Source organism: Plutella xylostella, chromosome 22, assembly GCF_932276165.1.
Source record: "Plutella xylostella chromosome 22, ilPluXylo3.1, whole genome shotgun sequence".
Lineage (NCBI taxonomy): Eukaryota > Metazoa > Arthropoda > Insecta > Lepidoptera > Plutellidae > Plutella > Plutella xylostella.
In genome coordinates this window covers 12,541,327-12,567,237 of record NC_064002.1, presented here as the reverse complement: position 1 = coordinate 12,567,237, position 25,911 = coordinate 12,541,327, and the positions used below count along the sequence as shown (strand labels likewise).

Sequence of the window (25,911 nt, the reverse complement as noted above, 5' to 3'; positions counted from 1 at the left end):
AGATGTCCCCTCATATTTATTTATTTAGATAGCAGAACAAAATAATTTATTCAAAATATGTAAAGGAAATGAAATAAATATCTTAATAAACATAATTTATTTACACTAAAACAATCTTGTGACGGGACACTCCCATATAAAAATGCACAGTCTTTGTAATACTTCACACACATACAGTGTAGGGCTCATACTACTCTGTAATAGACGTAAACCATCACAATGTAGCTTTACAACAAAATACATCGATTATCTGCAATAAGGAATACATTTTTGTTTGTAAAAATTAAGTAATTATCTGCAACAAGTGCATTGAATTAAAAGTAACATTAAGATTGTTTACATGTGTGGCCCTACACACACTGAACACAGACACACACACATGTAATCTCCGAATGGAATGGCAACGTCCGGCGACTGCTACTAGCAACGAAATACTCTAATTTTATTTTTAACTATCTTCAGTTAGAACATGTCGAGAAACGTCTTGCGACATCTTGAACGCTCGCTGAAGACTCAAATAGAGATACAGTTTCAAGTCGACCGATATGCGAATTATCCGTTGCTACTTTCATTTCATAAATAATTATGTGGCTACACGGGCGGTCCCAGGATTTTCATACAACTTGTACTATACCTTGTAAAATATACCATGAGACCACTATGACAGGTATCCATAAATTTTATCTAGTTCTTAAGAGAAAACGAACGTTTATTCACTAAGCATCTGTAAATCAAACGTCTCAAATTGGTCTCAGTATATTTTACAAAGTATGTATAATTATCGTTGAGTGTCGGGAGCCCGGCCGCTGCTCGGTGCCCCGCCTACAGCTCCTCGTGCTCGGGCGCGGCCTCCTCCTCCCCCTCCCCCTCCTCCTCCCCCCCCTCGGCCTCGTCACTGAGGTCGGCCAGGTCGGCCGCGGCGTCCTCGGGCAGGCCGAGTGTTCGCTGCAGCATGCGCTCCACCTCCTCCGCGAACTGCACCGCCTGCCCCTCCTGCAGCATGTAGCCCGACCTGCGCACACACACACCGTTATTTACCACTACATAATGTTTACCACTTCTTCTTCTATCGTGTAAGTGCACTAAGCTACCTTCCTCCAGTGTTTTGCTACTCTTATTGCGAGATCATTGGCCTTCATAAGGTCTCCACCACCGTGTTTACCACTAAACTTAGGTACATAAGTCATTAACTAAAATAATTATGTAGCCAAACTGCACAACACTTTATCGGCTGAGACTCTCGGTACAATTGATCAGCAACAGGTGTGCAGAGATGTTAAGCCCCAGTTTCACTACAGTCTGTTAGGTTAGATCATTCACACCCCTGTTACATTGTAATGTCATCAATTATATGTCATCTCCATATTAAATTCTTGCCAGATGTATCAAAACAGAAGTCAACAACTAATACCTTGTTATGATCTAAAGGAGTATGGTGAAACTGGGACTCAAGGAAGGATAGTTAAGCCGTAAAGGAAAGACTCAGGGGTCATTTACCGTCGTATGCGAAGCTCATGCGCGTTGTCCATTTCCCTGCTTTACACAGTATAGTTTATATCCCATTCCACGGGGAAAGACATCTGACATTCGAATAAAGGTAGTTTTTGTTTGTGTCAGAAGTCTTTACGCGTAGAATGTGATATAGCGTGTAAGTAGTACCTTATCTTTTTTGTATTATCGTAGTATTATCTTTTTTGTACTTCATGTAAGTATATGCTTGTTTCCTAACAGTGGTCACTTCTAAATGACTCGCTGTTACTATAATAGTGGCTATCAAGTAATAAATAGTTGTTAGTGATCCGACAATCTTATATATAAAAATGAATTGCTGTTCGTTAGTCTCGCTAAAACTCGAGAACGGCTGAACCGATTTGGCTAATTTTGGTCTTGAAATATTCGTGGAAGTCCAGGGAAGGTTTAAAAGGTAAGAAAGGTAGGGTAGGGTAGGGTAGGGTAGGGTAGTGTAGTGTAGTGTAGTGAAGGCTAGGGTAGGGTAGGGTAGTGTAGTGTAGGGTAGGGTAGGATAGTGTAGGGTAGTGTAGGGTTGGGTAAGAGGCGGTATGAAGTTCGCCGGGTCTGCTAGTATTAAAATAAAATAAGTGTGTACCGTAGCGCGGCGGTCCTGTAGAGCGTGGTGGCGGCGGCGCGCGCGGCGGCGGGCGGGTCGCTGGGGTCCTGCTTCACGAGCCGCAGCAGCTCCGCCACCAGCGGGTGCCGCGGGTTGATCTCCAGCTGCTTCTTCTGCGACAGGTGGTGTCTGCAACGGAGGGCAACAGTTAGTGCATAGCTCAAACATGGTATGAGATAATATACTGCTTGTAGTTGAGTGTTAGGCGTTCCGGTCGGAACAGCTTGACTCTTTGAAAAAGTAGGTCTAATATGATTAATAATTGCCCAATGAAATAAAATAAAATACGCTATAATTTTTTTGGACCTTGCAAATCGGAAAACTTCTAAAAACACTTCGCAAAACTTTTAAAAGTACCATTTTCCATAAACAGGCAAAAACGGTGTCAGCCATATTTGTTTATAAATTACCTATCACTTCTGTGACGTCACGCGGGTAGAAAACAATTATTTGAAATTTAACTAATGACAACAAAGGTACGAGACGAGAATAGATAAAATATGTCAGAGTGACAATTAGTTATTTTCAACCTTTCTGAAATCACATCCTGTCACTTCGTGACCGTAATGGCGGATATCGTTTTCAGCATTCATTTTTGTTTATATATTTTTTTGGTTTTGTAATTCAATTTATGCAACCATCTTAGATATTTATTCCTTGAAATCGATATATTTCGGTTTTGTAAGGTAAATACAACAGCAAATACTCATTTATGGCGGCAAATTTGATATAAGTCAAGTAGCGTGGCGGGTCTCACTTGCGCTGCGCGTCGTCTTGCTTCTGGTGCGCGTTGCTCATGGCGAGGCGCTCCATGTTGCCGGTCCAGCCGAACACCGTCGCCACGAGCGCCGCGGGCGAGCGCGCCAGCCGCCGCGACACCACCGCCTTCGTCACGAGGTCACCGAGTGTGGAGCTGAGGTAGTCTGTGAGCGGGGCGTATTGCTCCTTGTAGCTCTCGTGCTGCGCCTTCGCGCTCTCACCTGACGGATAAAGAGACGGTTGTATTGTTGGGTCGGAGATACACTGATCAATAAAGTTTTTGTATGTTGACGACGTAGTCGTTAGTGACCAAGACTGCTAAGCTGAAGATTCCAGTTTCGTTCCCCGGCCGGGGCAAATATTTGTTCAAAAACAGATATTTGCACTCGGGTCTTGGGTGTTATAGTAAAGCCGTTGAGAGAATGCATTTTTGACATTTGAAATCCCATAGATATTTGATGACTGCAAAGGAAAACCAACTACTAGACATAAGCAAACGTAACACATTCTCTTATCGGCCGAAGTATAATTTATTATGTATCTATCTATGTGTATGTGTAGGCTCTCCCTAGCTCGGAGTCGGCTTGGCTATGTGTCGTGTACTCACTCTCGTCGAAGTTGAAGATCTCCTTGGCGATGTTCTGGAACTTCTTGCCGTCGTACTCGGGCAGCGAGGACAGACAGTACTCGTCCACGGGCTCCGTGAGGAACAGCACCTCGCGCCCCGCCAGCACCAGCCGCTCCAGGAACGGGGACTTCTCCACCTGACCGGGGAAGTTACACACGTCAGTTCATTGCAAACAATAAACACATCATAATTACGTACACTATAAACAGTCCCTAAGGAACTAAACACTGATATGGCATCCTGAGGGCGAAGGGTGAAAGCTCGACAGAACGCGAGCGATATGGCGGCGGTCAGTCAAGGAGGAAGTGGGCCAGGCGGGGATGTCTGAGCTGGCTCAACATCGTAAAGAGTGGCGGCACTTCACTTTGGCCCTTTGCTCCCCAGCGGAGATTGGGAATAAGTAAATAACTCTACAGTTACTATAGGTTTCGCCATTCATGTGAGCCACCTAATTGCATTGTACTAATTCGAAAACGAAGATACGACTCGTGACCTGTGTTTGTACTCGCGAGTACAAATGTACAGCGAAAAGCGAGTGGCTCTCTTCAGAGTCACCACTGACTATCTCTTCGGGGATCACAGCCGTGAGCATATTATAATTTTTTTCTATTTTTTATTTACAGGTAAGATCCATTAAAATACAAATACAATAGTAATAGTAAAATTAAATTAAATTATATATAATATGTTGCCTATAACTAATCTAATCTATGATGCTAAGATTAGTTAGAATAATTATAATATTATTATGATGAGCGTTACCTCGGCGCGGCTGGAGCCGGCGATGTAGTAGATGTGGTCCTGCGCGGGCGGCATGCGCTCCACGTACTGGTCGAGCGAGGTCATGGTCTCGGCGCGGGAGGAGTGGAAGCGCAGCAGCTTGGCCAGCCGCGAGCGGTTGCTGGGGTCCTCCATCACGCCCAGCTTGATGCTGCACACACGTACATCATTTATTTCGTTAAAATATTTCGTCATTTGAATGGTGGGAGCCTTCAGTTAGGTAAAAAAATATACACTTGTATCTCAATTAAATTAAATTTTAGAATTAATTTGATTTTAAAGAAGATTAGTGTGGTACTGCCAGAATAATAGCGCTGAAGTCTTGTAGTCTAACTGTAGCTTTATGCTGAGTCAGAGCCCTATCACTGACAAAGCGTAAAATGTACACAAAACTGACCTCCTCCTCCTCCTTTTTTAGTTGTTAAAAGTGCTTATTTACCTTATATTTATTAGTGTGTGTTGTGTATTGTGAAACTGAATATTTTTTTTATTAATTTATCTACATCATTATGTAAGATGGTGGTACATACTTGGTGGAGTACTCCTTCCAGAAGTGCATGTACTCGTCATCGGGGATCTTCCGCAGCATGTCCAGCGCCTTGCGCACGAGCTTCTTCTTGATGATCTTGATGAGCTTGTGCTGCTGCAGCGTCTCGCGCGACACGTTCAGCGGCAGGTCGTCCGAGTCCACGATGCCCTGCGGACCAACACAATAAGTCATTGGTGGTCAAGAGTAATAATAATAATAATAAATTTATTTATTCGAGTGTTAAGTACTTTATATTGCATTGACACTATATTTAGTCTACTGCAGTGCGATTACGAGTGGTGTCGACGCAAGTCGCAATTCGATAGCAATTTGTATGACATCTTGATCAGCATGTTTTGTTTACTCTGTAATCGCATATACATCACTTATGAACATGTAACTACTCATTCCAGCCGGTCGTTTCCTTTCGAACCTGAGCCCATCACAGTGGGAGTAAGCAAGCACGCTACGTTAAAGTATCCGCCATCTACATTTTATTTCAATGATGAAAACTATCACTATTGCTAAAAAGCCAGATTAGAGCCACAAGATCTCTGTATAGACGTGTATGAAGGCTCTGTACGTACCTGTATGAAGGCGAGGTAGTTGGGCATGAGGTCGTTGAACTCGTCGGTGATGAAGACCCGCCTCACGTACAGCTTGATGTGGTCCGTGTGCGAGCCGTAGCGGTTGAAGGAGTCGGCGGGCTGCGCGCGCGGCACGAACAGCACCGCGCGGAACGTCACCTCGCCCTCCGCCACGAAGTGCGCCTGGGAACAATTAAGAACAGTCTACTTGTAGCCAACTACGAACAACAGTATAACAGAACAGAATAACAGTAGCACTTTTTAATAAGGTCGATTTGCATCAAACAAATGAATGTCGACATTGAGCTTGGACATTTATAATGACTCCCCACTTTCTTGGAAACGTAAACTGCTGCAAACTAAATAGAACTTAATTAATCAATCATTCATCAATTCTAATTTCAACTACATATATACCTCCTATTTCTACATTTCTACATTCAAATTATATTTTATGACATAATATAATATATATAATTTCTGTCAATTATTGTATTGGTGTTATTAATTTGTAATTAATGTTTGTATTATTTTGTAATTAATTTTTGTATTATTTTGTAATTATTTTCTGTAATCAAATCAATATAAATTTCATTGTACAATATTATACCTAATTTAGTTTAGATGTAAGCATTGTATGCATGATTGCATGTTAGAATTTAAATTAGTTATTTATAAGATAAAATTTTTGAATGCTGTTGCACACCTATAATTGGTGCATGGATAGGATAAGCAACATATACTGTGTCTGAACAATTTTTTATCTAATGTACTGTTGGTGTGTCTATTTCTGTAAATAAATAAATAAATAAATGTGAATGCTTATTTTACGAGTCGTAGTGGTGTAAGTAAAGGATAAGGTCTCGGCTCTCATTCGAGAGGCCGTGGGCTCGAATCCTACCTATCGATTCTTTACAAATAAGGAATTTAAGTACAATAATTATAACGTGTACTCTTACGGTGAAGAAGAACATCTCAAGGAGTTCTACACATCTAGATTCTAGATGTGTACCCTAAGTGCAGTGTAACACATTCAAAAACAGCGATACGATCGCGACCTATCTCGTGAGTACAAATGTACATGCACCAAACGACTACCCATTCGGGCTTTATTGTCATAAGGTTGTGTATGAAAACTATGATTGCAAGGACAATATGGGTGAACAAATCCAGTCGATGTAATGGTAGAATTAAGTTTTTTTCTGCGACAACACACAAATTGATTTCGGTTAATCTTTCAACTGTGTCGAAAGCTTTATCGATTGGTATTAAAAATACCGTCAGTTTAAATAAGTTGATTTGTGATCTTTGATTTCAAAAGTGTTTTGTATCGGAAATCTAGTGTTACCTTGGCGAGCGGCGGCGCGGTGTCCTTGGTGAGCGCCTTGTAGAACTGCGAGTATTCTTCGTCGGACACGTCGGCCGGCTTGCGCGTCCACAGCGGCTTGTTGTCGTTCATCACCTGCCACTCCCAGATCGTCTTCTCCACCATCTTCTTCTCGCGGGGGGTCTCCTCCTTCGCCTCTTCCACCTGGGATCAAATTAAATGATAATAAATAGATTAAAAGATAAACACAGATGATGTTCTCATCGGAGGCTCGATGAAATGTATCCGCATCGAAGTTTTAATTTGATGCCACAAACGCTACTCTTAAAAAGCTTGATATTCCAATTTTGGTTTTTTATTCGGACTTGCTTCCAATCTTTTGCGAATGGAGGTTCAACTGCACTACGCTTAGTAGCACTAGCAGGCTGTTACACTTAGCACCCAAAGTTAAACATCATTCAAAATGTTTTTTTTGTTGCTCTTGGAAGTACTGGGCAGAATGCGTCATAGCCTGTACCTGTGCGTCATCATCATCATCACCAGCCTCGTCGGCGGCGGCGGGAGTCTCGTCATCATCATCAGCGGGCTCAGAGACGGTGCGCGGCGCCCACAGCGCGATGGGGAAGTTGATGAACTGCGAGTACTTCTTCACGAGCGCGCGGATCGTGTCCGCCTGCAGGAAGTCGCTGGCCTCTTCCTTCATGTGCAGACTGCGGGGGATAACATTATACTTTAAGTGGACACAAAACAATGGAGAGTACCTAATCATATAAATATAATAAATTAACATCTGACTGAAGCGGTGGTAGCTCAGCCGCGTAAGATAAAAGATAAGTTTGGATAAGCGCCTGCTTATCACGCCAGAGATGCGGGTTCGAATCCCGGCGCTGACATGTACCAATGAGTTCTTTTAACTTAAGGCTGTCACTAAAGCTGGAAGAAAATCAGAATCTGTCAAATCTAGTGAGGGGGGGTTGAGGTATGCGGGGCGTTCTACGGACAATGACATGAAATTTTAACATAGTACTCGAAAACATAAAAGTGAAGACATGCCACTTTGTTAAAAATATACTAAGTAAGTAATATTGTTTTGTGATACGAAAATATTTATTTTTATTTGAAAGTATTTTTAATATTTAATAATTAATTATATATAAAGTCGTACCCGTGCCGATATTTATACAGGTTGTTGCAAAAAGGGTTTAATACTATGCCGAAAAATACGTGTGCAGCATGTTATTGATGTTATTTCTAAGCCAGGAAATGAAATCAGAATGTAAAAAAATCGCGAAAATATTATTAGAGTTTAATAGTTCAGGGTGTTGTATTAAACTCTGCCCCCGTGTAATAAAAAAAGTATAGTTAGCCGAAAGGGCGTTACTCAGGCGTCACTCTGAAAAACTTTTATCCTACGTAATTTTTTATATTCATGAAAAAAACGCTTCTTCATATAATTTTTTTTTGGTCACGTGACCTTTTAGTTAGACGACCACAAAAGGTTACGTAGCTGGCAAAGGGATATGGGGAGGTCACCAGAAAAATAATAACATGTAAGTACCCCCGCAAGGGAGTACATTAGTACAAGGCGAGAGTGTGTATTTTTTTTTTTAAGTACTTATGTGTATTTGGGATATGATAGAAATAATATTTTTGTTTCTTAAAAACCAAAAAATTTACACCTTGCTGCGCTCTTTTGCTCACTGTAAGTACACCTACAAATATTGCTGTATTAAAAAAAACGGTTTTGTTATAACGATTATAAAAAAAAAGTTATTTTCATGTCAAGGAGTCATTTACCTAATTACGATTTCACTCAACAGCAGGTGAACTGAAAAAATAAGTTCTAGTTCTATCATCACTTTAGATCGCAAACATTGTAACTCCACTTTTCTCGGCGAAAAGTACTCTTTGGTGTCAATAGAAACGTTTTTTGAATTCACATGTTTTCCTCTTTATTCGAAAAAAAAAACTGTATTCCGCATTTTACCATTTGTTTTCCTCTAAACCCCAAACCGTGATTTTTAAACAAGAAAACTTAGTAATTACCCTTTATTCTCATATACAACGTGCGATGTAGGCGAACGTGAACGAAAACTATGCAATAAGCCTTTGTTTTTAGGGTTCCGTAGCCAAAATGGCAAAAACGGAACCCTTATAGTTTCGTCATGTCCGTCTGTCCGTCTGTCACAGCCGATTTACTCGGAAACTATAAGTACTACAGTGATGAAATTTGATGGGAATATGTGTTGTATGAACCGCTACAAAAATATTACACTAAATAGTAAAAAAAAGAATTGGGGGTGGGGCCCCCCATACATGTAACTGAGGGATGAAATTTTTTTTTTCGATGTACATACCCGTGTGGGGTATCAATGGAAAGGTCTTTTAAAATGATATAAAGTTTTCTAAAAAACATTTTTCTTAAAGTGAACGGTTTTTGAGATATCAGCTCTCAAAGTCGTAAAAAGTATGTCCCCCCCCCTCGATTTTTATAACTACGGGGTATAAAATTCTAAAAAAAATAGAGGTGATGCATGCTAATTAACTCTTTCAACGATTTTTGGTTTGATCAAAGTATCTCTTATAGTTTTTGAGATAGGTTGATTTAACTGTAATTTTGCTGCTACGGAACCCTTTGTGCGCGAGCCCGACTCGCACTTGGCCGGTTTTTTTTACTACTTTAGTAAATTACAATAACATTACTCAACAATGTTAATTTTTTTTTGCAATGTTATGTTGTTAAATTAATAAGATCTAATATTTTATTAACATGAAGTTACTTTCAACTTTTCTTTGCATCTATGCGTCGAATCACAGCATGACGGCTGCTGCAGCTTCCTGCTGTCCTGTCCTCCAACCAATCCCACCAGTACTGCAGGTTGCGTCGAATACGAGCCATTCTCTTCGACTTGACAAGACAGGTGCTCCCGGAAGGATCATAGATCGCACGGAACCCGTACCGTATAGAGGCAACGGACTCCTTTGCAACAGCCCCCCAGATTCGGAAGTAGCCCATGCACTGCATGGCGAGCACAGCTGCAGCAATTTTTTCGTAATGAATCATTGGGATGTCATCCCCGAAGGAGGCTCTCAGCCTACCTCACGACCTGTGTGACATTAGAAAAATGCACTGTGCTAACGCCGTTTGCGAGCTTGATTTGCAGGACCGCGTTATATGCCAAGTTCCACAGCAGAGGGGTCCAAGACCTACCGCTGTGGAACTCCGCAACTGAACTTCTTCAGTGAAAACAAACCCTCTCTTTTCGCATCCTTAATGTACTTGTTAGACACGTATGACCTCTGTCAATTTTCTGCAGATAAGAAGACAAGTGATGGTATACAAGAGCCGCCCTAAAGGTTCGCCCTCTAGGGGATAGAGTTGAACGCGGTTACTATTTTTAAGCAAACAGCCAGCGCAACAACTCGCCCGTGGTTCTTATCCTGCTCCGACAGTGAACGAACGCAAAGTATTGTACCCACTATTCGAATCCGCATTTCGGATGCCAAACTGACTGTCCGAAAGGTCGAAACCGTACCACCACAGAGGTATGACTCGTTCGAAGAGCTTATCAGGCTCTTACAGCAATCAGATGTGTCGGTACACTGAAAGATAATCTACAGGCCTGCTTTATTTATTTAGGAGCACTAATGGCCTCCTTTCAGTCATTGAGTCACTGGCACTCAGGCTGCGGTTGAACAGGAAGATAGACTGTCTAAACAAATCATTTTTAGGCTAGTTAAAAAAAACTTTAGGTGGGTAGTATGCCAACTAGAACTACAAATAAAACAGTATTTTTGTCTCCTCTAAAATTTGGTCACGAGGAGTTACAGTCGTTTGAAATAGAAACCAACAATCATGTAAACAAACCAAAAAGTCACGATTACTCCGTAATCACATACATTTGACGATCAAATATGAACATAGTCTGATTTCAACGAACGCACCATTGTTTTCACATTATCTTCAACACGATTTAACTTGTATTTATAAGTTAAATTTGTTAAAACATTTGTAGCGTAAAAATTTCGAAGTATTTGACAAGCTGTCATCTTAGTTTTTTACTCATCGAACTCTATAAGTCATTGAAAAGTTAGTGTTGTTCGTTATCTTTTATATTAAGGGCGGCTTGCGTAACGTATGATAATTGTGTTTAAGGGTAAAATAAACACATTTAAGTTGTTAAATGCAATTAACGTCTTGCATAGCAAAAATTTTGTTCTTAAATACGTTTATCGAAGTGTCAAAGTTAAATACCCAAAATTGGCTGTTTAGCGCCGCTAAATACGTTTAGTGGCATTGTATCTGTCAAAAACGGCGGCATTCAAGCATGTCGTACCTATACCTAGTACCATTACAATTCCTAATTTTGGACCATTTCCCACCACGCTGGTCCACTGAGGGTTGGTATGTTCACATATCAAGATGTGCTTAATCTAGATATGTAGGTTTCCTCGCGATGTTTTCCTTCATTCATGGTATTGCTTGATATTGGTGAGCCACTTTTTCCACTCATACTTACTTTGAGTTTTATCACAAACTGAAATGAAATTCCAACATCTGTAGGTATGCTAACGCAACGCTTTCATAGGAGAACAGAACTAGAGGGGATATGGAGAGGACAGAGGAGTTGCAGAAGAGGGAGAAATCAATTCAATTCTTATGTTGTACAGATCTTGGCATTGTTATTGTTTGTGTAGTGTCAAGTGTCACTTAGTGACAGTGTCAGTAAAATTTTGACGGCATTTGTTTCTGTTCACGCATTTTTCTAGACGTAAACATTTAAAAACTTAAAAGTTTGGATGAAAATATGCATAGAATGAAACGTAACACATGCTAAATACGTTTAGCTAAATTACAACTTCAAATGAGCCGTGCAAGACAATACAAATTGTGTTTAGTATAAATACGTTTATTGAGATAAATGCGTTTAGCTAACTAAAATTAAAATATCTTTAAATAGGAAGTCACGCAAGCCGCCCTAAATTTAATAAATTATTAAAAAAAAAAAACACGCACTCACGCCTTGTACTAATGTACTCCCTTGCGGGTTAGGCAGAGGTGCATTGCTGCACCCACTTTTCGCCAGAGTGTATGTTAGTCCCAATGTAATAGGGGGCGAGCCTATTGCCATTTTACGGGCACATCCAAGACCCGAGAACAAATATCTGTGTTTAAACAAATATCTGCCCCAGCCGGGAATCGAACCCGGGACCATCGGCTCAGTAGTCAGGGTCACTAACCACTACGCCATTCGGCCGTCAAAATTATTTTAATTTAATATTATTTGAATACGTACAATTTTTTTTTTTTCAAGAGCTTAATACAATTAACCAAAAAGGATTGTATCCTAAGCCATAAAAATAATGGTTAGTTTTTAAAAATTGACAATTAAAATTGTCATTCACAGTCATTCACTGTTGTGTGGGTTCGCTGTGCATTAGTGTTTTCTGTTTCCGTTTTCTGTTTCCGATTTCTACGTTTTTGCATTCTCATTTTGGACTTTTGTTTTGCTTTACGATTTGTCTGGACATATTTTTCTTGGAACGACGACCTTTGCACGGCATCACGGACTTTGATATACTTAGCATACGATTGGTATTATTTCTCAAGGAGTAATCAGGAGGTAAGAATGATTTAGATCTATTACCTACAACGGAAATCTATTAGACGCACTTTAATATTGTATTGCCCTCGTAACAAATTATTTGAATAGATCACAATTACTGAAATGTATGTGTGTACAATTATATTTGTTTTTAAGATTATACCTAATGAGCGAGCCGCAGCCAGGTGCGTCGGGGACTGCTCCGCCGGCGCCGCCGCCGGTCAAAAAACGAAAATTGGCTGTTAAAAAACAGTTATCGCAAAGGGAGAAAAAATTTTTGGTGAATATTTATAATCACTTGGAGAAAACCTCTCCTACATACCCATCAAAAATGGAATTATATAAAACCACCTCAAAAATAATGGACGTCTCAGAATATATTGTTCGTGACGTAATGAAACATTACACACAAAATCAAGAAGTACCCCAGCCTAAGGTATTTATAATATTAACTTAGCCAGCCTTTTTTTTATCTTTTGAGCTTTACTTTATGTTATGATTTGTGCCATTTAATATTCTCAGTCTGTTTTTTAGGAGAGACCTGCAAATCGAGCCATAATTGATAAGTTAGATGATTTTATCTTATCTGCAATAAGAAGAAAGGTTCATAAATTTTACTATGATGGGGAATTGCCAACCATTGCCAAAATTTTTACAGCAGTCAATGAAGATGACAGCCTACCAAATTTTACATTCGGTACAATGTATAGAATATTGAAGAAATTAAACTTCACATACTGCAAGCGATCAAGAAAAAGCATTTTGCTAGATAGACCTGACTTACAAATTTGGAGGGTGAATTATTTGTTGAAAATCAATGAATACAGAGAGCAAAATAAAAAGATTTATTATTTGGATTAGTGTTGCCCAAATGCAAGAACAAGACGAGACTTAGCCAGTCTTGGTCTTGGTCTTGCGCCAATACACCTGGTCTTGGTCTTGGTCTTGGTCTTGCGCCAATACACCTGGTCTTGGTCTTGGTCTTGGTCTTGCGCTCCCAGTCTTGGTCTTGGTCTTGGTCTTGCAGCAAGAGTCTTGCAAGTCTTGCAATTACCTATTAGTCTATTACTATTTATTAAAGTTTACTTTTTGATTTTAATAGATATTTTTTTATTCGCTATGTTTATGGTATTAGTCGTAATGGGCATAGGTCCAGTTTTTCATTTTCTTTGATACAGTTTTTTGCATCTCATAGAATTCCTAAGCGTACTTACCTATACACCGAACTGTTACACCTAACTACTCAGTGAAATAGCGCTCTGCAAGACGCAAGAGTCTTGCAGGCTATGTCTTATTCTTGCTCAAGTCTTGCACGGTCAGTCTTGGTCTTGGTCTTGCTAAAAATACGCGGTCTTGTTCTTGGTCTTGGTCTTGCAAAAATGCAAGAACAAGACCAAGACTGCAAGACCAAGACTGAATTTGGGCAACACTAATTTGGATGAAACATGGCTTAATGAGGGTGAGAGCTTTTTATTTATTTAAATGCTTAATTTTTTTTTGTGTTCCGCAGGTTGCTTAAAAACATTGGTTTGAGATAATGGTGATAGATAAGATACTTATTCCACACATTATTTTAAATTGTGATAGGTTACAGGTTTGCTTAATTTTAAATATAAACAATGTTTTTATTGACATAATTATGTATTTAAAACATTTTTTTAACTTAGGGCACACCTGCAATTATGTGTGGATGGATAATGACATCAAGAGTAGTAGACAGGCATTCTTGGGAGGCCTTTCAAGTGGCTTAAAAAATCCTCAGAAAGGAAAGAGGCTGATTATCACACATATAGGGAATGAAGATGGTTTTTTAGAAGGCGCAGATTGGGTTTTTGAAGCAAAAAAGTCAGATGGCGATTATCACGGGGAAATGGATGCTCATAATTTTGAGAAATGGTAAGGTTTCATTTGTGTATTTTTGTATAAGTATTTATGATAACACTATATAAAATTAATATTATTATAATATAAAATTACATTATGTCAGAAAATTATCTTTTTTGTTTCAGGTTTAAGATGGTTTTAGACAAAATTCTGCCGGGATCTGTAATTGTAATGGATAATGCTCCATACCATTCTCGCCAACTCGAACGAGTGCCCAACATGAGCTGGAGGAAGGATGCTATACAAGAATGGTTACGAAGCAAAAATATAGCTTTCGAAACAAGGGAAATAAAAGCACAGTTACTCACAAAATTTGATAAAAAAAAATATGTTTTAAAATACGTTGACGAGCTCGCCGCATCGAAAGGAGTAACTGTGCTTCGCCTTCCTCCCTACCACTGCGAACTCAACCCAATTGAGCTCATTTGGGCACAGGTTAAGTCTTATGTTGGGAGAAATAATAAATCTTTTAAAATGGCGGAAATAAAAACTTTATTAAACGAAGGGTTTGCGAGAATCGGAGCCAAACAATGGTCGAAATGTGTAAATCACGTCCTAAAGGAAGAGGAAGAACTGAAAAAGCTCGACGGCATTTTAGACACAACAAGCGATGACACAGTGGTTCCATTAATAATTGCAGTCACCGGCGACACTTCTGATAGTGATGATGACGAAGACGAAGATTTAAATTTGTAAATAAATAAACACTTTTTTATATATAATCAGTTTTATTTTATAGTCTATGGCTTATATATTTAATCTATTTAGTCAGTTATATTTTAGTACCTATCCTACTATGGGCCATAGTCTATGACTTAAAATTAAAATAATTAGAAAAATTTAATTAGAACACTATGACATCACTATGGGCATAAACAATACGCTGTCAATGTCAGTCCGCCATATTTGTTTACATGATTGTTGGTTTCTATTTCAAACGACTGTACGATGATTACGATCTAAGGTGACGCTGACGATATTTTATACAAGGTATTGAAAAAAGGGTATAAAGCTTAGCCAAAAGTGGATTTAGGTGCCATTCTGATCCACTTTTCTTCTACAATTTTGAAAATTCACGTAACAAAACCTTTTACATAGAAACTTATTCGATCACGTGACTTTTTACTATAGAGACCGAATTTATTTTTCGAGAATTTCCAAAACTTGGAGAACAAAAGTTGTTCAGAATAATCCCTGAGTCAAACCCTTTCGGCACAGTATACCCTTTTTGCAACATCCTGTATAGGTAATATCAGGTTTATAAAAGACCTGGGCCTGTAGAGTGAGACTCGGCATGGGGAGTCATAATTTATAGATCTTTTAGGTTGCAGTGGCGAATGGGCACTGGTAGCCCTGCCCTTTTCTATAACTATAACTATAGGTAATTTTATGGCAATTTAAAAATGGTATAACATTTATCTATTTGAAAAAATCATTAAAAATATACATTACCTATCACCCTAATTTAAAAAAAAAATTCAGCCCTTACTTTAAACTTATAACACCCCTCTATTTCCTTCAGGGGTTAAAAAACCTGTGTATTTAATATTTTCTTATGAGTTTTTTTTTAAATACTAGGCTCTTACATAGTTGTACATAATATTATGCGGTATTTTATTCCACTTGTAACGCATAAAATTCATAGCTACAGTAAACATTTCATTTTTTTCATGGCGAGATACAGTCGCACTTAACCGCTTTTTTGCAAAGCTTGTTAAATAGATTTAAAAAATTATGTAAATTTTAGATCTTCACTTTTTAAAAATACTTACTTATTTTTAACAACCTGTAGTGTACAGACTACCACATCTTAAAATATATATATTTTTAATTAACTACGGTTTTTGGTTTCAAATAAAACAAATTATGAACTTACTTTTCAACACCCTGTATATTGTGTAGCTTACCTACCATACACAACCGTTAAAATAAAATAAATTACCCCTCAGAATAAAACCGGCCAAGTGCGAGTCGGGCTCGCGCACAAAGGGTTCCGTAGCAGCAAAATTACAGTTAAATCAACCTATCTCAAAAACTATAAGAGATACTTTGATCAAACCAAAAATCGTTGAAAGAGTTAATTAGCATGCATCACCTCTATTTATTTTAGAATTTTATACCCCGTAGTTATAAAAATAGAGGGGGGGGGACATACTTTTTACGACTTTGAGAGCTGATATCTCAAAAACCGTTCACTTTAAGAAAAATGTTTTTTAGAAAACTTTATATCATTTTAAAAGACCTTTCCATTGATACCCCACACGGGTATGTACATCGAAAAAAAAAATTTCATCCCTCAGTTACATGTATGGGGGGCCCCACCCCCAATTCTTTTTTTAGGGTTCCGTAGCCAAAATGGCAAAAACGGAACCCTTATAGTTTCGTCATGTCCGTCTGTCACAGCCGATTTACTCGGAAACTATAAGTACTACAGTGATGAAATTTGATGGGAATATGTGTTGTATGAACCGCTACAAAAATATGACACTAAATAGTAAAAAAAAGAATTGGGGGTGGGGCCCCCCATACATGTAACTGAGGGATGAATTTTTTTTTTCGATGTACATACCCGTGTGGGGTATCAATGGAAAGGTCTTTTAAAATGATATAAAGTTTTCTAAAAAACATTTTTCTTAAAGTGAACGGTTTTTGAGATATCAGCTCTCAAAGTCGTAAAAAGTATGTCCCCCCCCCTCTATTTTTATAACTACGGGGTATAAAATTCTAAAAAAAATAGAGGTGATGCATGCTAATTAACTCTTTCAACGATTTTTGGTTTGATCAAAGTATCTCTTATAGTTTTTGAGATAGGTTGATTTAACTGTAATTTTGCTGCTACGGAACCCTTTGTGCGCGAGCCCGACTCGCACTTGGCCGGTTTTTTACTATTTAGTGTCATATTTTTGTAGCGGTTCATACAACACATATTCCCATCAAATTTCATCACTGTAGTACTTATAGTTTCCGAGTAAATCGGCTGTGACAGACGGACAGACGGACAGACGGACATGACGAAACTATAAGGGTTCCGTTTTTGCCATTTTGGCTACGGAACCCTAATAAACAGGCTCGCGCTTTGGCATACTGCATTGACCGTATAGTTCTTATTCGGAGAATCTAATAAGTGTCATTATGTGCAATGTTTACCTTTATCTATGCATCTGTAACTCTATAGTAAAAAATGTAAACAAATCGAAAAGGCGAAATGTTTTCTAAGAATTTTCGGCTTTTCTGCATCTAAAATGATTAGAAAATTAACTTTCCATAGCAAATGCATATGTATTATAATACTTGTAGTCATAATTTGTTGATTTAATCAGTTTTTGTGAAATATTTGATAAAAAATAAAATGGCGTGGGTATCGCTCCTAACAGGCCGCCACCAGGGCGACGACTGAAGAAATCTGAAATCTGTCACGGTGTCATCATTTTTAAACCGGAATTTATTAGTTTTTTGCAAAAAAAGTTGACTTCTGGTCCATTAAATCCAACTCTTTAAGGTAACTTTGTTAAGAATTTAATTACCTACACATACATATAAGATTCCATGAAAATGGGCCCTCTGATTTCGAGGGTTTTTTCATAATAAGTCAAAAAATGGCAAAAGACATGGTGTGTTTGCAATTTTTTTTAACATACTTATTATAATCCTGCACCAATTTATAAGCAACTAACATGTTCAGTATACCCTCTGCTACAATATATATTTTTATCAATGTGATAGAAGCCACCGTTTTTCCAATCTAATCAAGTATATCAAGCCGACTTTAGCATTTTAGCTTTAGGGATCCTCTTAAGTGAAATGTATACCATTGCTCTTACGGTGAAAGAAAACATTGTGAGGAAACCTGCATACCTAAATCTAACACATTTAGATAAGTAAACTCACCAACCCACAGTGGACCAGCGTGGTGTGAAATGGTGCAAGCTTAGGAAGGCAGTTTAGACCCTGGGCATATGCACAAAGGTTCCACTCGGGAGAGGTGCAGGTACCTACACCCCCACAGAATAGATGCGTCACTCACGTGATGTGCGTGCCCCGGCCCAGCGTGTCCCCGCGCGGGTCCTCGGCCACGCTGAAGGCGCTGGCGTCGCTGTGCCACACGTGCTGCCTCCCGCCGGCCGCGCGGCTCGCCACCGTCACCGCGTCCGCCACCAGGAACGCCGAGTAGAAGCCCACGCCGAACTGACCGATCATGTCGTTCATGTCGCCCGAGCCCTGCAGGTACATACATAGATAGATAGAATAGAATATTCTTTATTTGTACACAAGAATAGATTATACAAAGCTTAAATACAAACACATAGGTACAAAAAAGGCGGTCTTATCACTAAAAGCGATTTTTTCAAGACAACCTTTATAAACATACATGCGTGTTACTAATAGAGGTGAGAAGTAGCAGAAACAAGATACTGGTTATCCCAGTCAATCAAAAGCAAGCTAGAATGACAGTACTGGTTTATATCCTACCTCAGTTTGACCTATTGTCTAAGCTATTTGAAATAATATAGAATGTCGGATAAATTTTCGCTTGTCATTGTAATGTTACTAAATCTGCAAAACAGTGTTTAATATTAGCATGAAATTAATAAAAGGTTTCCATTATCCATGGATTATTGAAAACGGCTATCAAAGTGCTGCCCCCAAGGCCACAGTGTTGACTAATGATTATAATAATAGTGAAAGTGAATGTATGTTAATTATTTGATGAAAATATTAGTTTTAAGCTAATCTTAATCATAGTTATCATTAGCAAGAAAAGACCACAAAATAAGAAAAAAATGCATTTCCAACCATTTTATTTTAAATTGCGTATCAATTCGATATCTATAAGGTAACAATGTTAATCCAGCAAGGATCATTTATAATCGGTGTATGAGGAACTGTGAGTAGTATCAGTTAATTAGGTTGATATGACACGGCTTTTAAACCGATAGCCGCTATCTACAGTGGACGTGGCGGCCGCGCGCGCGCACACGCGGTGGCCGAACTTATGTTTATGTAGATAATTACGATATAGGTTAGTTAAACCAATCATGCTATATGTTTACTAGTATGTAATCTCCACCACCACTAACTCGCACTAGACCAGCTTGGTGAAGGAGACCCGTGCCCCAGCAGTGGGCACGTGATGAGTCGTGATGATGATGTAATCTAGTATGAAGGCACTATCCCGGCTGCCATGCCCCATATTGAACTAATGTATGTATGTGGTACATAATATGTATTGATTGGAACTATTATTCATTCCAAATAGAATTAGTTACACAAAAGGGCATATTTAGTTATTATGTTATGACATGACGAGCAATAGAGATAGGTAGATGACACCTAGGCATTCACGAGGGGTACACTACATAATTCCGAATTACTTTTTTACGAATATGAAAATAACGATTTTTAAAATTTCGAATTTCATAGTTCCGAATAATTCACAATCCCGAATTTTAAGTTTCCGAATAACGAAAATCACGAATAGTTTATAAACGAAATTTCAAACAACACATTTATTAAAATGACGAAAGTCAATTTTTCGAATATTATTATTTCGATGTTTCAAAAGTACGATTTTTTATTATATCGAATTGTTAAAATTACGAATCCCGAAGTTTTAATATTCCGAAAATACAAATTCCCGAATGTTTCTTAGTTAACAAGAAATGGTTATATGAATAATGCAGCATAATGCGTATAAAAACAATATTTTTAAGCTATACAGGGTGTTAACTTAATTGCGTTGGAGCGGGAAATGGTAGATACAGCTGATGATACTGAACACGATAAGACATTAAAAAACGTATTTTATTTGCTTTAAGCTGACCAACATAAAACAGTTTTATTTAGTACATTTTAAAATTTCATAGTCACCCTATTCAGGTTTAGGTACGTTTGACAGAATGACCATGAACTTGAAAGCCAAGATCAAGGCCAAACAATTCAAAGCCAAGGTCAATAAAAAAGTATGCGTGCATCTGCACCACACTCGTGGAGCCACATCGTCAAGGTACCTACCGAGATTTTGTGTACTCAAAGTACCCAATCCATTGTAGACATTTCATTTTACTCCATAAGTATCACTTTATTGATACACAATTATCTTTTATGAATACAGAACATTTTCATTTTATGCTTCATAACATAGGTCACACGTATTCACAGCACAGCACAACATAAAACGAAATGAGGAACAAGGCTTGGTAATCAAAAGATAGAATTGTAGGTACCTTTTCCCTTTTAGGTACCTAATAATTGTAAAAAATGATTGTAAACAAGTAAACAACAATGACTGACTGACAGACTAGATCCACAGAGAAGGTAATGACTATCATAAATACTCGATGGTTATGATACGCGAGATTGTTATTATTCTACTGGTATTTAAAGTGAGGCCATACTTATTATGAGGATTTCCGTACTATTCGTCATCAAAGACGTCTCAATCGCAAGTACACAACACAAATCGAGATGAGCGAGTGTAAGTAAACCAATTCGTCATTGAAGTAGACCCTGTTATCATCCTGTTATGCATTGTGGGCTTTTATCTTTAGCTGCATACAGACCGGCCAAACGAACGCCAACGAACGGGTTTTGTTGACCTTCGTTGCTCAATCTGCCCCTGTATTATGTGATAAATGTCCATCGGTGGGCGTTCGTTGGGCGTTCGTTGGGCCGGTCTGTACGCATCTTTAGGTAATAAAAGAAAAATAAAACGTTATTCTGAGTAAAAAGGTTTAATTATTGTTCTGAGCTCCTAGAAAGTCATAAATTGTATTCTGTACGATCTATGAAACTTTATGCACATCAGCTGTTTAATTGTTGATTAGTATGTCATTAATCACCATGAATAATTTCAATTTTATTTAATAATTGTTATTACCTACTGTGTAATTAATTACAATCATAGTTACATCAAATAAATTATGAAAAGTGAAGTTGATAACAAATTTACAGTGTGTGTTCTTTTGCAATCGAATGTCTCATTGGTTATGTGTTTGTGTAGGGTGACCATGTTTTTGATTAAGGTAAAACTTTCCACTTTACTTTAGACTTTAAACATAAATATTCGAGATTCTGATGTTTTTTTTCTTAGAAACGTGCTTGGTTACACTAATACTAACCCCCATTTCCCGCTCAAACGCATTCTAGTTAACACCCTGTATTATGTGAAACGCTCCGCTCCGCTTCGCTGCGCTCCGCTTTGTTTTTCGATATCTATGTGCACCTAACACGCTCCTCCTCGCTTTGCTCGTCGTCGCACCTATCTTTAGGTTTAGGTCCTAAGGTTTTTAAGTTTAAACACCATAAAAATCCTAGTAATTGTTTTGCTCTAAATTTGAAACGCTCCGCTCCGCTTCGCTGCGCTCCGCTTTGTTTTTCGATATCTATGTGCACCTAACACGCTCCTCCTCGCTTTGCTCGTCGTCGCACCTATCTTTAGGTTTTGGTTCTAAAGTTTTAAATACGTTTATGTTTTTTTGTCAAAATCACGAATTATCATATTTCCGATCGGGATTTGACTTTTTCGTGATTATAATAAATCGGTATTTTATTTTTCGTATATTAAAGTAATCGTATTTTTTAACATTCGTATATTTAACAATCGTAATAACAATATTCGTGATTATAATATTCGAAATTATAATATTCGTGATTATTATAATTCGGTATTTAAAAAAATCGGTATTGCAATATTTCGTAAATTACATATTCGGGGTTATCAAATTCGGAAAAAAGTTTTTCGGAATATTTGGGTGTTCCCATTCACGAGAGCAAGAGTGTCAGGAATAGACTGAGTGTTTTGATGAATGTGTGTAAGGGAGAGTTAGAGAGAAGTATGAAAGTGAGTGCTATATCGTGAAACACTGCCATGTTACAATGAGTGGTACCTGTTTGTCGGAGTCCTGCATGTGTGCGAGGAAGTCTGCGGTGCCGGACTTGGCGATGGTGCCGAGGTTGTTGACCAGCTCGTCGCGCGTCATGCCCACGCCCGTGTCGATGATGTGCAGCAGCCGCCGCTCCGGGTCCGCCTACACACACACATACGGTTAATAGGTGAAGAAATGGCAGGTAAATCAACGAAAATTTTATATGAAAAAATTGTTACTCAATTTCGTTAAGTATAGGAGTTCTTATACTTTCTATTACCTTACCAAGATTGCGTTTGTGGTACCTAAATTACTTTAAAGATTCTTTTGCATCTCTCTCTAGACTTGTGTAGGAACAAGTATGTCACACATAAATTGACCAAAAAAATACATGACTTGGAAAATGCAGCAGCAAAGTTACCAGTTTTTCTATGTTATTACGTATCGAAGCTGTAATCGGCTAGTTTCTTACGAGTAGCTGTAGACAATAATGATGTAGTCGACAGTTTGAGTGCGAGCCCGGGTCCGTGCATACCTTGATCCGTATGTGCAGGTCGGGCTGGTCGGCCAGCGCGTCGCGCGACGTGAGCGCCAGCAGCCGGATCTTGTCCAGCGCGTCCGACGCGTTCGAGATCAGCTCGCGGAGGAAGATCTGCAAACATATACACAATTACCTTACTGTTTAAGGGTATTCTATAATACGAAGCTGCGATGCGACGGTGTGAGGTCACCGTCGTCGTCAGTGCTGAAGGAATACGTCTTCAACCAGTGTGTCTGTCAATTATGATGTACATTTATGGTGCAGAAACGTTGACGCTGACGACCCGAGTGTTGTGGATTTCATTTGAAGAAACTAATATAGGTAAAGCGAACGATTAGGTTGATATGATAGTGGGTGGCGGTTACCTCCTTGTTCCGGTACAGCGAGTTGATGATGAGCTTCATCATGCGGTTGACCTCGGTCTGGAAGGTCTGGTTGCCGGCGCGCGCCGCCAGGTCCCGCAGCTGCGCCACCGACAGCGAGTCCGGCGAGATGGCCTCCTCCTCGCGCGACACCGCCTCCGCGTCTGCACACACACAGGGGGGTTATACATCGTCAAATATAACACGAGTCCTATGAAGTTTGATTGTCAGATCCTTAATGCCAGGTAACTAAAGTTAGATTTCCCTTGAAAACGAACAAATAAAATGTATATGAAGTTGACAGCTGTTATACGGCTCATGCTATACATATATTACAAACTATAGGGGGGGACAGGGGACGTTGCTATACGTGAGCCGTTACAAATGTGTGAACCATCTTGGCAGACCTATCGTTCGCACGTAAAGGCGAGAGCATAAGTAAGAGCGAAACGTCATATAGATGGTTCGCGTCTTTGATACAGTACGCCCGATCCATAGAATTAGTATTGCCTGATCTACTTGTGCACTGTGCAGTAGTAGCAAATGCATGATCATTGGAATTCGTGTAACTGTAGTTATTGTTTACTAACAATCGTATACTTATATCTAGAGTGACTCGTCAGCTTCACTGAATCCATGGCGACTGCAACATCGACCTAACAAGCAATGCCTAACACTAGCTGAGTTTTAGTCTACCAAATCACATCACTCCTATAGAATATCGCTTCTTGTAGTGATAAGTGATCACTCTTATATTTCTAGAGGTAAAGTCTTAGTACTGTGTTTTGTTACCATTACGAAAAATATAAGTCCTTTTATGGTCTTTCTGTCTTTCCTGGTTACTCAGAATTGCACTGACGACGATGCTATGTAGTATGAGTTGTAATAGTGCGTATAGCTAAGTGTGTTTGTAATTATTGTTCGTCCCTAGGATGTCCGACGCGGCGTCGGGGCGCTCCCTGGCCGCCCCCGCCCCCACCCCGCGCCTGCACCCGCGCCCCTTCAAGCTGCGGTTCGCGGCGCGGCAGGCGCGGGGCCGCTCGCACATACAGCCGGCCCGCCCGCTCAAACTACGTTAGTAACACGATACTACTTTTTTGCATCGAATCTTTAGTTATTACTTATGTCTTGTGGGCTGAACGAAGACTGAATGATGATTAAGTCGCGTTTGCCCGCCTCCCTCTTGGGACATGCAGTTATAAACTGGTGTGTTAGATCAGGTCGTGATGGTAGTTGCATTATATGTTGCAGCGGACATCGTGACGGGCAAGTTCTACAGCCGGTGGGAGCAGCCGGGCGCGGGGTCGGGGGCGGGGGCGGGGAGCGGCGCGGGGGGCGGGGTCTACGGGCGCACGCCGTACCGCCTCGGCCCGCGCGAGCTCGCCGCGAGTCCACAGCTCTCCTCACATGAGTAACTACTATCATCTGTTTTTATATTTAAAAGTTGCAAGTGCCATCTACAAGCTTCAGCCCAGACGGTCTTAGGAAGCCATCAGTAGCAAATACAAAATAAAGAACCACTTCTAGACTCATTAAATTCATGATAGAAGACTTATATCGTGTTCCCGCAGGTACGGGTGGTATGTGGACGTGTGGGCGGGCGAGCGCGCCGCACGGCGCCGTGACCCGCGCCTCACGCACGCGCTGCGCGACCCCGCCTGGCTGCGGCTCCAGGCGCGCCTGCTGCGCCCCTGACTCACACACCACCTCTACTACCGCCACCACTCACTTACTAAACAATAATAATAACCCCTCATCCAGGATCTTTAAAACACTACACTAAACATTGTGCTTCAAAGGGTAGAAAGAAATTACAATATTTCCTAAACTCTCAATCCTGACACACATATTTGGATATATCACAGTCATGAAATTTCTCATCAATCAAGGTTTGCTAAAAAGAGGAACATCTCTCACCAGTGCGAGATCCCTCGCGCGAGGCTCCAAGGTCTGCGTCCACGGTCACCTCCTCCACGGTGGCGCTCGCCTCCTGTGCAGAGCTCCATCCTGCAACAAACAAGTCCAACACTTCACTAATACTGCTACATTACTGTCTCCTATTGAATATTTTGCTTGAGCGGTTGCTGAGGACAGGACGGCGTGGCACACTCTTGTGAAGGCCCTCTGTACCACTGGGGTACCTTAGGACGACAACAACAACAACATTGAATATTTTATTATACACAAGATAATGACAATTTATTTAGTTTTATTATGAATACATTGACTTATACACATATTACTCGCGTGAGGACAGGCCCAACCGATTTGAATAAGAGCCAGCACATGGGAGACATTTTCTTTAGGCAAAATGTTTTGACAGGCACATCCTTCCTTTTGAAATCATTGTATGAACTGAACACTGATCAACAAATTAAGTACAATGTTGTGTGCCCTCTAGATGTCCAAAACATATAATTTCAATTTTATGTTACATTTCAATAAAAATACAATAATTAGATTTAACAATATGAATTTTTGTGTATTCTCTCTGGGTAATTTCAGTCATAAAACTGATGGCGAATATTCTGGAATATGCCTTTGTGTTGATAGGGAAGGTAAGACTCGTCGAGAAATAAAAGCGATGGATAACAAAAGTCTAGACATAACTAGGTAATAATAACAGTTTTTAAACAAAGTAGCTGGACATTAGCTGCCCCTGAGAAGCTAGAAATAGAAAACCAAAAGACTGCAACGTCGACAAACAGGATAACTGTACTTTTAACTGAAAAATACTAAAGTAAATATATCTTACCTGCCAGGAGCAGAACTCCAATAGTCCAAAGGATAAAGTACTTCATTTTGACTCCCAAGAAGTAGGGGATTTTTATTAACTTTTTCTCTAAACTATTAGCCGGCCCAAAATTCGACGCCGATTGTGAGAATTTTCGAACCAATGCTTTTCTTTGACTGAC

General features: G+C 39.5%; 3 protein-coding genes across 3 annotated transcripts; 2 read left to right on the top strand and 1 right to left on the bottom strand.

Annotated features, from left to right (window-relative positions):
• Positions 1-82: 82 nt before the first annotated feature.
• On the bottom strand, positions 83-25,911 carry LOC119690418 (endoplasmin). Its single transcript, XM_038105418.2, has 15 exons — positions 25,752-25,911; positions 24,914-25,003; positions 23,000-23,160; positions 22,629-22,745; positions 22,115-22,255; positions 18,253-18,446; positions 7,256-7,448; positions 6,760-6,942; positions 5,412-5,594; positions 4,826-4,992; positions 4,278-4,446; positions 3,495-3,651; positions 2,886-3,108; positions 2,108-2,257; positions 83-1,012 (listed from the first exon to the last, which is right to left on the bottom strand). The coding sequence occupies exons 1-15, from the start codon at positions 25,795-25,797 to the stop codon at positions 823-825; spliced, it is 2,364 nt and encodes a 787-aa protein (XP_037961346.2). The 5' UTR covers positions 25,798-25,911; the 3' UTR covers positions 83-822.
• Positions 13,789-15,138, top strand: LOC125490352. The gene is made up of 2 exons (XM_048629332.1): positions 13,789-14,240; positions 14,354-15,138. The coding sequence occupies exons 1-2, from the start codon at positions 13,882-13,884 to the stop codon at positions 14,922-14,924; spliced, it is 930 nt and encodes a 309-aa protein (XP_048485289.1). The 5' UTR covers positions 13,789-13,881; the 3' UTR covers positions 14,925-15,138.
• LOC119694921 lies at positions 23,677-24,699 on the top strand. The gene is made up of 4 exons (XM_038122513.2): positions 23,677-23,760; positions 23,928-24,070; positions 24,248-24,407; positions 24,568-24,699. Exons 2-4 carry the CDS (start codon positions 23,929-23,931, stop codon positions 24,689-24,691), a joined length of 426 nt encoding a protein of 141 aa, XP_037978441.2. The 5' UTR covers positions 23,677-23,760; position 23,928; the 3' UTR covers positions 24,692-24,699.

Coding starts and splice junctions, on each gene's coding strand:
- LOC119694921 (XM_038122513.2), top strand. CDS start 23,929: ATGTCCGACGCGGCGTCGGGGCGCTCCCTGGCCGCCCCCGCCCCCACC. Junction 24,071..24,247: donor GGCCCGCCCGCTCAAACTAC/GTTAGTAACACG, acceptor TATATGTTGCAG/CGGACATCGTGACGGGCAAG. Junction 24,408..24,567: donor CCACAGCTCTCCTCACATGA/GTAACTACTATC, acceptor GTGTTCCCGCAG/GTACGGGTGGTATGTGGACG.
- LOC119690418 (XM_038105418.2), bottom strand. CDS start 25,797: ATGAAGTACTTTATCCTTTGGACTATTGGAGTTCTGCTCCTGGCAG. Junction 7,449..18,252: donor GGCCGGGGCACGCACATCAC/GTGAGTGACGCA, acceptor TATCCCCCGCAG/TCTGCACATGAAGGAAGAGG. Junction 5,595..6,759: donor CCGCGCCGCCGCTCGCCAAG/GTAACACTAGAT, acceptor AATTGTTCCCAG/GCGCACTTCGTGGCGGAGGG.
- LOC125490352 (XM_048629332.1), top strand. CDS start 13,882: ATGGTGATAGATAAGATACTTATTCCACACATTATTTTAAATTGTGAT. Junction 14,241..14,353: donor GCTCATAATTTTGAGAAATG/GTAAGGTTTCAT, acceptor TTTTTGTTTCAG/GTTTAAGATGGTTTTAGACA.